Source organism: Erpetoichthys calabaricus, chromosome 10 (genome assembly GCF_900747795.2).
Source record: "Erpetoichthys calabaricus chromosome 10, fErpCal1.3, whole genome shotgun sequence".
Taxonomy (NCBI): Eukaryota; Metazoa; Chordata; class Cladistia; order Polypteriformes; family Polypteridae; genus Erpetoichthys; species Erpetoichthys calabaricus.
In genome coordinates this window covers 156,816,814-156,830,577 of record NC_041403.2, presented here as the reverse complement: position 1 = coordinate 156,830,577, position 13,764 = coordinate 156,816,814, and the positions used below count along the sequence as shown (strand labels likewise).

The following is a 13,764-nucleotide window of genomic DNA, read 5'->3' as shown; positions in this document are numbered from 1 at the left end:
CAGTAATTTTTAACATTTCACTTTCATTATAAGAGCAACTGAAGATATTTTTTACAGAGGGAATGTGCTGTACAATTCCAAACTCAGAATTTATTTATTTTTAATTCTAGCTCCTACTCCTTAGGTAAATTTTAGCACACAATCTCCATATATTAGTGGAGTGCATCTTAAAGTAAAACACACTTCAAATGCAGTTTATGAATACTGAAGGTTTTAGCTTGCAAAAATTGAATATGTTGCTACATACTGTATATAATACAGTTTAATAAAATCCATATATTCTAGGGCATTAGAGCTTAAAGTGTTTTGGACTGAGGATCACTTTGATAAACTGAAACCTAACAGTGGACCACTTTGAGTCAGACAGTCATCTGGTGGAGAAATTCTGCTTCACCTTTCCAAAATGTATTCTACAAAAATCATGTAAGTGGGAAATACGAAGATTGGGATTTGCGCTTCAATGTTCTATATTTCAGCTAGTAATGTATAACACCACCCTGAAATCTGATAAATGGAAGGCTGCCTGTCAGCAGTAACAACCAGACTCAGGCTCTTGAAGCATAGGCTGGACGTCATAGTGAGTTTAGAAAAGAGAGATGGAGGCTAAAGATGTTTTACATGTGAGAGAGGAAAAGGACCGACCAGAAAATGAGCAAAATAGGAAAGCATGGAAGTAAAGCAAAAGATGTTACTGTTTGAATACAAGCTGGACAGTGTGCTCCCTGGTGCTACTGCAGTTTTAGACCAATTTCTTGTGTATGCAAGTATAATGATTTAGTAGTGCCTACACTGGCTAACAGTCTTGATTGTTAAAATACGTCAGGCAGGATATAATGGACTAACATATCTGAGCAAATTAAAAGTTCTTTTGTCCTGATGACTGCCAGCTTGCGGACCACTGGTGATCTGCTAGCCACACTTTGAGAACCAATGTTCTAAAGTACCTTGGAATTATTTCTGTAGGTATGGGCGCAACAGAATTTTAAGCAAATAAGATAAGCGATATGTGAATTTCCCCTTGGGATTAATAAAGTATCTATCTATCTAAGCAGATGATACCAACCTAGGTGGACTGGCAGAGAATCTGCTGAAACATTACAGAGTGACTTGGACAGCATAAAAGGCTTGGGCAGATTTGTGGCAGATGAAATTTAATGCATGAAAATATAAAGTATTACACGTAGGAAGTAAAAAATGTTAGGTTTGAATACACAATGGGAGGAAAATTGGATGTTTTTTGGTCTGACATTTATCCAAACAAAAATTTTTGCTACTTTCCTAAAAGAAAATGTTTTTGCTTGGTAACGAGCAAGCCAGAGTGAGCTGCATTGCAATTTCTCATTTGTATTTTTGTTCATATATAAACATAGCCACATGATGAGGCAAATGTATCTGTGGCAGCACTGCTTAATGTGAAAATATAAACTATAAAATTCTGAAAATGCTCCATACTCCATTTGTGGCAGATAATGAATTTGCACATTAATTAATTCAGCGACCTTGCAAGTCAGCTATCAGTAGAGCACAAACTTTGTAACAAAATTCAAAAGGGAATTACAAAACAAGCCTCTGCCAAATAAGTGTTTAAATACAAATAAGAGACACTTTAATAATACATATATATGTATACATACCTAGAATATTCACAAATAGTTCATAAAATTCAAAAGTAAGTAAAGGTTCAGTAAGATTCAGGAAATAGTCTGAAACAGATTTAAAAACATCTCTTTCGAATCCTGGGTACGAAGGTTCACTCGATTCATATTTGGGCCCTTAAGTGAAAATAAGGTAAGAGAACAACACAATTAAAAGTGTTTTGTCACATCAAAAAGACAGACGAGGCAAGTACAAAAAGCATTTTTAATTAATAAATGGAAAAAAATCGGGACGTTGGCTTCAAAAATAAAGTAATCAATAAATATTTATATGTATTATATACTGACCAATTTATAACTTTTTTGCATTGTGAACACTATATTAAAACAATTCCTGTGAACTGGTGAAAGAGTATTTTCTAAGAATAAATTATAAACACTGTGAATGGAAATGATTACCAGAAATGATAAAAAATCTGAGCTGTTTAGTATACACGCAGACCACACCTGACAAGGCTCTGTAAATCATCTATTTAATCCAGTTAAGTGTCACAAGGGTTGATCCCTGCAAAACCAGCAATAAAGCAAAACCATACATAAATACCACACACACACACATATATACATATATATATATATATATATATACATATATATATATATATATATATATATATATATATATATATATATATATATATATATACATATATATATATATATATACATATACATATATATATATATACATATATATATATATATACATATATATATACACACATATATATATATATATATATATATATATACACACACACACACATATACAAATATATACACATATATACACACATCACAGAACACAACAAAAATATTTGCAATTCTAAACAGACTAGTCAAAATGTTAATTTTGGATATCTGTAATTGAAATTTCCATAGATGTAATTAAAAAAAAAAAATCCTTCGTATTCACTAATTAAACTTACCACAGGTACTGAATATTTAACTCCGATTCAATTCAAACTCAAAATGAGTGAAAATCTAATTCCATATAAATTTCTAATTAAAATTATAAAGATCAAAAACAAGAATTCACATGAACAAAATAACAATTCACATGTAACATTAAATGTAAAATGGTGTGCAATACATATGCTTAGAATTAAAAGAACAGTCTGAATGACTACAGACCAGCAGCATTACACAGGATATAGTCACAATCCCCTCCAGTTTGCTTATCATCACAACCAGTCTACGGTGGATGCCACTTCATACAATCCTGGCACATCTGGATAATAAACACTGATATGCCACAGTTCTGTTTATAGACTACAGATCAGTATTTAACACTGCTGTACAAGTAGAGCTGACCATCCAACTCCTCAATTTAGGACTCCGTGCCATCCTCTGCAACTTGATTTTGAACTTTTTACACACCTTAACATGTGAGAATTGTCAGCATCACATTCTCCACACCGACTCTCAAACCAAGCGCTTCACAATATAGGAGGATAAGCCCCCTTCTGTACTCCTTGTTTTACATCTAACCGTGTGGCCAGACATAGCTCCAACTTCATTAAATTTGCTGATGACAACACCATCATTGGCATAAATCACCAACAATGATGAGATTGTTTACAGAGAAGAGGTCTATCTGCAGACTCAGTGTTGCCAGGACAACAACCTCACCCTCAAATTTAGCAAAACTAAGGAGTTGGTCATAGACTTTAGAAATAAGGTGGCAGACCGCACTGACATCTACATGTAGTTGAAAAAAGTTGATATCTAAATGATGTTGAAAGAGTGAGCAGTTTTACATTTCTTGGAGTGATTGTCTATTGTCAAAAATGTTCACCAGTACCTCAACTTTCTCAGACGTCAAAGGGTGGCTTGCATTTCTCTCACTTTTTATGAACTTCTACAGCTGTATGGTAGAGTCCACCAAAAATCCTGATGCAGCACCTGCCTGGTTCAAGATTGTAAAGCACTGCAGCAGAGGGTGGTGAAGGTGGCACAGAATATGACCAGCACCCAGCTGCCTTCTGTTCAGGACATGTGCAGAACTCAATACCTTACATAGGCAAAGAGTATTATTAAAGAGCTTAGCCATCCTGCAGAGCTGTTTTTCTTATTCCTCCCTTCTGGCAGTCAGTACAGGGACATTAGCACTTGCACCAGTTGATTCAGAGACAACTTCTATCCACAGGTCATAATTTTGCTGAACAGTCAATCAAAAGAATTCATCCCGACTGGGACAGAGAGAGATTCCTTACCGGGCCATGAGACTATAATGCAAGAACAGCTTGGAAGGAGCTACAACCCTGTCGGGATGGGTGGAAATTCTTATCCCAATTGGGGTGAGAAGGTAATGAAAGAACTGGGAAAACATGGATGCCAGAAGCAGTTCATTCCCCCACACAGTAGATGGCAGTGTCCCTCCAGACTGTTCCCAGTTGCAGAGTTGCATAAGAGAGGAAGTGTAGAGAAGCGGCCCTGTCGGGGGTCCTTGGGTACTGTAACAGGGCACTGCTGGGGGAAAGACTGCCCTGGTTTCCGTTTGACCTAGAAGTGCTTCAGAGGACCACTGTTGGGACACTGGAAGCACTACCGCATCCAACTTAAAAAGAAGCTCGCTACATACTCTCGGGGAGTCTGAGTCGGGAGGCAGTGGGCAAAACTTACTTGGAGGAGGGAAGGAGAGGAAAAACTTAATTGTATACGTTTTTGTGTTGGTCTGGCAGATGCTCATTTGGAAAGGTACTTACTGTCAAATAAAATAATTTATTTGAGATTAAATTTGTACTGGGTGTTGTGTTTGTGGTTTAGGGCTACGGGGCATCCAATTGTGGTTACAAGATATATATGTTGCATTCTCCATATACATGTATTTTTGTTTTTTAGTATTGTTATTTTTGTCAGCTGTTCTGAGAGGACTTGCAAATAAGAATATCTTTGCATGTATGTACCCATGGCAATAATCTTGACTTTGTTTTAGCAACTATGGTCCTTAAATGTAGCAAGACTTCTGTTTAAATCTTGTTCCAGGTTATTTTGAGACCTACATTTGACACTACCTTTAGGCAATAACATGATCCCCCTCCTTGTTTAAAACCAAAAAAATTACAATTCTCTCCCCATTTCAATTAATTTTAGACAAGTTGTACAAGAAAATGTATATATTGAATAACCTTCTGACACATTCAAAACAATTAACTGAAGTCCTAGACAGATTTTTAGCATTTTTTTTTTAAACTTCAATAAAGAGAGATTAAATTTTGGTGTATTTACCATTTTTGTTGTTTGAATATGACTCATTGCTTCAAAAAATATTTAAGTGCAATTGCAGGTACAAGTACAGCACAAACAGAATTTCAGCTTTGAATGTTGTGGAATACCTCTATTCTGCATTTATATATGTATCTTATCTGGTGCAAGCCAATTAGGCAAAAATCCCCTTTACGTGGCAAGTCTACTGGTGCTTTAATAACTTGTATAGGGATCTGTTTTACAGTTAGAAACAGTGATTGGTGGGGGAAAAAACAGGAGAATATACAAGTTTAAACAAATTTTTTAAGTTAAATTTGAAAGATTAAATGAATCAATTATTGCGGTCTCGCCTATTATGTTTTTCTGATTTATGATACACGATTTTGGAAATTTGTCAGTGTGTTTTCAAAGAAGCTTTTGGCAAAATCAAAAATACATACATGGTACTTAATTCCCCATCAAATTTCCTTGAATAGGTACACCAAATTTCAACAAAAATCAGTATACTGTGAGCAGAGTTATTTAACATGGTCAGACAATGACAATAGATGCTGTTCATACGCACTCAATAAAATAAGAATTTGTAACACTGTCCACTGTCCAGTTTGTGCTGTATATTTAATCTTATCTATGTCTTAACTCTTTGTAGCAAACTATAAACCAATAAACTCATCTAAGAGAGTTGAACCACAGTTGTTCACTTGTGTGTCATGCACTCATTGGTATTTTGGTGCTCACGGTGATTAACGTAAAGTTCTTACTTTACTTTTTTGATGTAAAGTAATCCTAAGCATTTTTATTGCTACTATTATTTATTTACTTAAAGAATGGATCCCGATCAAACCTCCAATATTTGAGGAGAAATCCCATATATTTACTCAAACCAATCTGACAGTAGACAGTCGCAAGAATGAAACTTTTAAAATGCCTACAGTGTTACTTACAGTTTGCCAAACACTTCATAGCAGACAGCACCCAGTGAGGGAGGTCACCTGAAGAGAGGAGAAAGCATTTTAACAACAAAGGAAAAAAAGAAACCACACACCCAAGATGAAATTAGATAGCAGCATAAATCATTTAAAACAAAGTTATGAAAAGTTAAGGATATATTCAAAGTGAAGACACACACACACCACACTGTACTCAAGTCACTATAAACTGGTAAGAGACAGTATTCCTAAAAGGTGATACTGCTGATAAGAACAACTTTTTTCCTTCTGAAAAAGACAAATTTGTCCTGACTTGAACACAAATCAACAGGTAGTTCAAAGCAGATTAACTGCAGGCCATAATGAATTTACTGTAAATCGTGCGCTTGTTTCCATTTATAAAACAGGCAGACTTGTTGATCTCAGATATTTTTAGATGTTTATAAGGAAGTAAATGTGCATTCAGGAGGTCAACACTTCACTTACTGTGTTCAAGGCACAGTTTCCCCTCTGGAATGTCTTAACCAGGGGAGAGAATGAAAATAAAAAAAAACAAAAAAAAAACACAAAAAAAAAGAAAAAAAAAAAACTAAAAGTCATATTTACATAAGAATGAATAGTGACAGCGGTGTGTTCGCTTAACCTCAGCCCATACAGTATGAATCACATACATTTTTGATTTGCCTCAAGAATACATTTATTTGCTCAAGAAAGCATTTTTTGCTTTCAAAACAATAGCTACAAGAAGCTGTGCTAAACCTTACCTCAGCAATGCAACCTAGTTTAGAATGGTTTGAGAGTAGAAAACTGCAATTACAGTATACATAAACACTGCACACTAAATGAAAACCTATACTTACCAGATTTATCTTGCAATGTTACAACACCGTGTTTGTTAACGTTAGTCATGTTATATATTATATGATGAGGATTAACAAATGCAGGATCCAAAAGGTGCAGAAGTGATGGAAGGCCAAGTGTCTTCTGCAAACTTAAAAAGAAAAATCCACATGAATAAACCAAGTGAATTCTTGGAAAACCCAAACCTTTCACTAGCTTTTTAAAACACAACTTACTGCACTAGAGTGATGTTTCGCCAGATTTCATCTATGTCTTCTTGTGTTACGTCTCTGCTATGTACATGCTCAGTTTCAAGCATTTTCACGTCGTCTTGCTCACCTGGCTGAACATTTTCCTGCAAGTAAAATATAACCTGTTGGGTATAACTATCATTGTGCTATGTATTTATTAAGATTGTAAAGTAAATGGTATTTTAAACTTTAGAGACTGTAAAAATTCTAAATGACATTTAGCAAAAGGTATTAAATCTTAAGCAATAAACAAAATTTCCCTTGGAAAATGTAAAAAAATATACATAAGAATGAAAACAATTCTTGTTATTTAGTCCAGAAATCTCATTGGCAATTGAATTACTAAATTCAATAACTTTGACAAAAACACAACTAAACAATCTAAATATGGTACACTAGCAAAATACCCGCGCTTCGCAGCGGAGAAGTAGTGTGTTAAAGAGGTTATGAAAAAAAAAGGAAACATTTTAAAAATAACGTAACATGATTGTCAATGTAATTGTGTTGTCATTGTTATGAGTGTTGCTGTGTTTTATATATATAAAATACACACACACACATATAAACATATATATACATATACATATATATATACATATCTACATACATACATATATTATATATACATATATATATATATATATATACACATATATATATATATATATATATATATATATATATATATATACACATATACACATCCACATATCAACATATATATATACACATATATACACACACACACGGTTTATGGGTGATGATTGTTTTACTCTTTTTATGTTTATTTTATTTTATTGTAGAATCAACTCCTATCTGCGCACAGCAGGGCAGCCGTGGGCGGATGCGTATGGTGTATTCACTCCATGTTATCGTGCATTGCGCTGTCAGTGGTATTTTGATAAAAGAATTTGAACAACATATAAGAAGCGTATAAATTATTAAACAGTAAAACATTAAAATTTAAGAAGTAAAGTTACATTAAGTACTACTGCAGTGCCTTCGGGTATACCTCATTTTTTGTTTGCCCATTACATGCTTAAATGTATAAATTTTTTGGTGCACCTACCCGAGAACACGCGACATATAACAGAGCGTGGGAGAAGCATGGATTTTAAACACGCGTTGAGTTCATCTGCTGGTCTCCCTCGTGGAATAACTGGTAATGTTTGACTAAAATTATTGGGATTAATAAAGTATCTATCTATCTATCTATCTATCTAAAATGTACAGCGAGTAAAACGACATTACCTCCTATTTTTTTTTTTACGATCTCTGAGATCTTGCTTTTTTCGGTTCAAGGCTTCATAAGCTCTTTTATGTTGTATGGTGTACTTATCCCAAACCATCATCTTTGAATGTTGCAAGACTTTCACCTTGTATGTAGATCGGGGTAATTACATTCATTGCATTCCTAGTCTGAATCACAATGTGATTGTATGGGTGGTTACCTGGCACTGTAGGGTTGCCACCCGTCCTTTAAAATACGGAATCGTGCCGCGTTTGAGAATGAAATTGCGCGTCCCGTTTTGAATCAATACTGGACGGGATTTATCCCGTACTTTTTTATCATTTTTTTTTTAAAGCAGCGTCTCATGCAAATCATCCCACACGCATTTTATGAAGATGCCTCCTTTCCTAGTTTTGATTGGGTAATACTTGATGTCATCGTTAGTTTGATTGGTGTTTTTAACTGTCCAGTGAGGAGGGCGTGTCTTTTAAGTACAGTCTGCAAAGTGTTGGCACTGAGATGTGGCGTCAGCGCCATAGTTGAAGCCCCTAACGTTGCGGTCAGCAAGTCGGCTAACATCCGCCATGTGCCGTCTTTCAGTTGCGAGAAGCAGATCATAGAATGGTTGAAACTGTTGCCCCTAACGTTGCGCCACGGCGTGTGTTTCGTTTATACCTCGTGTCTTCTCATTAAACTTTTATCTCGTGAATATGTTATTGCAATCCGCAGCGGGAGCGTTTCTATAAACTTAATTTAAACTTACGTTTTACACCGTGCTTTGTTTCCCTTATGAACATGCTTGTATGCTTAACTCGCTCCGTTCTCAATTGTTTAATAAATTTTTTGCTCTTTGCGGCTGTTCCTCCATTTCCCCCTACTTCGTTGTTTTATCTCGCGAATATGTTATTGCAATCCGCAGCGGGAGCGTTTCTATAAACTTAATTTAAACTTACGTTTTACACCGTGCTTTGTTTCCCTTATGAACATGCTTGTATGCTTAACTCGCTCCGTTCTCAATTGTTTAATAAATTTTTTGCTCTTCGCTGTTTGCGGCTGTTCCTCCATTTCCCCCTACTTCGTTGTTTTATGTCGCGAATATGTTATTGCAATCCTTAACGGGAGCGTTTCAATAAACTGATTGAAAATAGTTTTGCATTTACCTTTTTAGTAAAAGGCGAGCTTTTAAGCCTGAGAAATCACCGCGTAAATGCACACGTTTAATTGGACATGTGTTAATATGTATGGTTACACAGTATTAAAAGACAGTGAACAACGTCATTTACCTTCGTTCCCGCGTGTGACTCGTGCTGTAAATCTCTTCCTTGTTTTTAGTTCACGTGATTACGTAGGAGGCGTGATGACGCGATACGTGACTCCGCCTCCTCCATTACAGTATATGGACAAAAAATATGTTCCAGTTATGACCATTACGCTTTGAATTTCGAAATGAAACCTGCCTAACTTTTGTAAGTAAGCTGTAAGGAATGAGCCTGCCAAATTTCAGCCTTCCACCTACACGGGAAGTTGGAGAATTAGTGATGAGTCAGTCAGTGAGTGAGTGAGTCAGTCAGTCAGTGAAGACTTTGCCTTTTATTATTATAGATATATAGTGAGCCTCAGATGCTTATCAACAGTGCAACAAACTCAATGGCTGGCCTCAGCTAAGCATTACATTGAGGTTCCTCCCTTCAACCTTGAAACAAAGTGCAATGTGGTTCTAGACCAGGGGTGTCAAACGTACGGCCCGCGGGCCAAAACCGGCCCACTAGGGGGTTCAATCCGGCCCACTGGATGAATTTTGAAAGTAAAAAAAATTAATAAAAGACACGAACTCGAAATTCGTAATAAAATGCAATTCCTAAATCATCCGCTAGGGTGTTAGTCAGATGAGAGGGGCGCACTGTGTTAGTCAAAGGGGAGGGGTGCACTGTTTTAATTAGAGTAAAAGAAGCAACAACTCTGTCACTCTGTAGGCTACCTTATTTTCTACTCACCTTGACACCCTCATTAGCCAAAATGTCTTTGTCAAAAAGGAGAAAAGTGGATACCGAGTGTAGGGTTTTCCAAGAGAAATGGACCACTTCCTATTTATTCACAGAGATAAATGGGAAACCTGTGTGTTTGGTGTGTAATCAACAAGTGTCGGTGCTCAAGGAATATAATATTCGGCGCCACTATGAGACTCATCATGGTGGAAAATACGACATCTTGCAAGGACGACTGAGGAGAGAGAAGATAAATGAATTGCTGGTGGGTCTGAGAAAACAGCAGTCAATTTTCACTCGGAGCCGAGAGGTCAGTGAAGCAGCAGTAAAAGCCACCTACGTAATTGCTAACGAAATAGCATTAGCATCAAAGCCGTATTCCGACGGTGAGTTCGTTAAAAGATGCATGATGAAGGCTGCAGAACTCGTGTGTCCTGAGAAGCGACAAGCATTTGCCAACATTAGTCTGACGAGAAACACTATGGCAGAGAGGATATCGGAACTATCAGCTGATTTAGACAGGCAGTTGAAACACAAGGTCAAGTCATTTCTTGCATTTTCTGTTGCAATTGATGAGAGCACTGACATTACAGACGTTGCTCAACTGGCCATATTTATTCGTGGAGTTGATGACACATTGACCGTCACTGAGGAGTTCCTTGAGTTGGTGCCTATGAGTGACACCACAACAGCTGAGGACATTTTCGGCTCTGTGGTTGGCGCGCTGGACAGAGTCGGGGTGGACTGGTCCCGCGCCGTCAGCCTGGCTACAGATGGCGCGCCATCAATGATCGGAAGAAAAGCAGGTGTTGTGACAAAATTCAGAGAGAAAGTACAAGCCGCTAATGGAGGAGATGGTTCCTGGACGTTTCACTGTATTTTGCACCAGGAGGCATTGTGTTGCAAGTCGTTAAAAATGGATCACGTCATGGAGGTGGTTGTCCGAACTGTTAATTTCATCCGAGCCAGAGGCCTGAATCATTGTCAGTTTGACTGCCTTCTCAGTGACAATCACGTTACTAATACCCTGCCATACTACACTGAAGTAAGGTGGTTAAGCAGAGGTGCTGTGCTGAGGCGTTTCTTTGATCTACGCGAGGAAATCGGACAATTCATGGAGAAAAAAGGAAATCCAGTGATGGAATTACAATGTCAGGAATGGCTGCAGGACCTTGCATTTCTGGTGGATATTACAGAGCACTTGAATATTCTGAACAAAATGTTGCAAGGCCGCAAAAAAGTTGTCACACAGTTTTATGACAGCATATGTGCATTCAAGTTGAAGCTGACTTTGTGGGAGACACAGCTGTCAAGTGGTGACCCTGCACATTTCCCTTGCCTAAGAGAGGTATGTGCAGCAGGCATTAATGCTGACATGAAACGGTATAAAGACAAGATTGCAGGATTGCTGTGTGAGTTTGAGAAACGGTTTCAGATCTTTGGTGAACTCGAGGAAGAATTTGCAGTTTTTCGCTCACCCTTCACAGTCAAAGCTTCTGATGTCCCTGTCGACATCCAACTAGAGATAATTGATTTGCAATGTGATGCAGATTTGAAGGGCAAGTTTGCCTCAGTGGGCTTGGACACATTTTATCAATATCTCTTGCCAGGGTACCCCAAATTAACAGCCCTGGCTGCAAAAATTTTGTGCATTTTTGGGACAACCTACCTTTGTGAACAAGTTTTCTCAGTAATGAACATCAATAAAACAAAATTGCGCTCAAGGCTCACAAACAAGCACTTAGATGACATTCTGAGATTGGCTACTAGTCAGGACATGACACCTGATATTGATGCACTTGTGCAGACCAAAAGATGCCAAGTTTCAGGAGCAAAAACAAAGTAGTCTAGATGTGACTAACTCCTTTACAATATTGCTTCAGACACCGATTGCACTTAAAGAATTCAGTTCAGTGAAAATGAATTCTTGCTGTAGAAATAGTTAAAAAATGTTAAATTTAATGTAAGTTAACAGCTTCACTACAAAAGAGTTTGGTTTGGTGGAATCCTATTCATGTAATGCTATAAATTTTAAGGTGCAGTACTATATTTTTCAGTTCCAAATACCTCTGACTTAAAGTTTTGTTTGTATTTGTGCAAACACTTGTTTTAAGAAATCTGAGGTTGTTTATATGTTTTGATATGTTGATATGTTTTGTAAAACATTTCATTAAATATGAAGATTTTCTAATGTACTTGTACTTCTTTGCACGAAAACAAAGGGAAAAAACATGGACTTACTATTATTTATAGGTAATTATGTTATGAATACTGCTCCGGCCCACTTGACATCTAATTAGGCTGTATGTGGCCCCTGAACCAAAATGAGTTTGACACCCCTGGTCTAGACAGATACCCAGCAATTACTTGCATGCATTCGGAGATAGGCTTATTATACCTACAGACTTCTCTACCTTTGGACTGCAAATTACACTTTACATCACTGTGAAATTTATTAAATTGTTCATTTGATTAACTTTGTTAACTATAACCACTTAGGATGTAAAACTGGGGAAAGTGGGCAATGTAAATACTGAGATGGGATAAAATGTTTGTAGACTCCGCTACCCATTTATGAATGTAAAACCAAAACAAAAATGCAACTTTAATAATTGTCATTGTGGTATCAGGAGATTTCAAAATAACTTGGGTTCTTTAATGCCACAAAAGAAATTGATATGCAAAAGGGCACACTTTATTTATGGTGATGGTTAATAAAGTTTAAACTCAAGGTGTGAAGATGGGACAGGACACAGAGAACTGCCAAGCATTTTTAACAATTTTGTGACCAACAGGGTAAATATTTTGCCTCTAGAAAGCTTAACTGTGTTAAATGTTATCACTGAAAACAAGTGACAGGGTACTAAAAATGTTTTGACCTTATGCCTCTCACAATAAACAAAACTTTAAGGCATCCTCCTCATTTCTCAGATGGGCTCTTTTTGCTGTTCTCATGAAAAGAACTCATCTTGATAGATTTATTTCTTTTAGGATGTTGCAGTTTGATCAGGGTAAAAAAAAATGTAAAAAAAAAATTAAAAACTACAGGAGATCACGTAATCAAAGGACAATATTACTGACTTCTGCTAAGCCCTTGTACACAGAAAGAGCACGCTCTGTTGTGAAGAGTCAATGCTGTGTTAGTTGTGAAATGAAGTTTTCCCAGTTTTTCATTCTTTTCCCTTGAAGTTTGAAATAAAGTGTGAGAGTGGATAAAAAAAGGGCTCTTGTCCGAAGTCTTAAAAAGGAATACTCCTACCAAACATATACTTTTTGTTACTTACCCCATGTAATTTGCAATGATGGCTGAGACAAAAAAATAATCTTACATTTTCATGCAAAATGAGTTTAAAAAATCCTAACCCACCTCTTTAAAGTCAGTGGGTAAGTGGCATTATATAATCTTTGAAATTGGAAACAATCAAAATCTCAATTGGAGGATCTGTTCAAATTTTTTTTAAAACCTGGCAGGACCTAATCGATAATATTTTAGAATAAGCATTTATTTGGGGGGGGGGGGGGGGGGGGGGGGGGGGGGGGGAGATAAGACTTGTTTCTCTCTTTACTGCTCTCAATAGTTTTACTTTGGCTGTTGGCCTTCCTCTCTTTCTCATGGGTGGGGATTGATTTGAATTTAATTTAGTTTTGTAATGTTATATGCTT

At 36.7% G+C, this 13,764-nt stretch overlaps 1 protein-coding gene across 2 annotated transcripts in view; it reads right to left on the bottom strand.

Annotated features, from left to right (window-relative positions):
- The window catches only part of LOC114659599 (DEP domain-containing protein 1A-like), a 50,919-nt gene that overhangs the window by 13,183 nt on the left and 23,972 nt on the right, over window positions 1-13,764 (bottom strand). For both annotated transcript variants that reach the window (XM_028812168.2, XM_051932549.1), the window contains exons 4-7: window positions 6,871-6,989; window positions 6,655-6,785; window positions 5,810-5,857; window positions 1,635-1,772 (exon numbers count right to left, since the gene is read on the bottom strand). In XM_028812168.2, coding sequence (XP_028668001.2) covers window positions 1,635-1,772; window positions 5,810-5,857; window positions 6,655-6,785; window positions 6,871-6,989 — 436 coding nt within the window. The remainder of the gene's footprint in view (window positions 1-1,634; window positions 1,773-5,809; window positions 5,858-6,654; window positions 6,786-6,870; window positions 6,990-13,764) is intronic.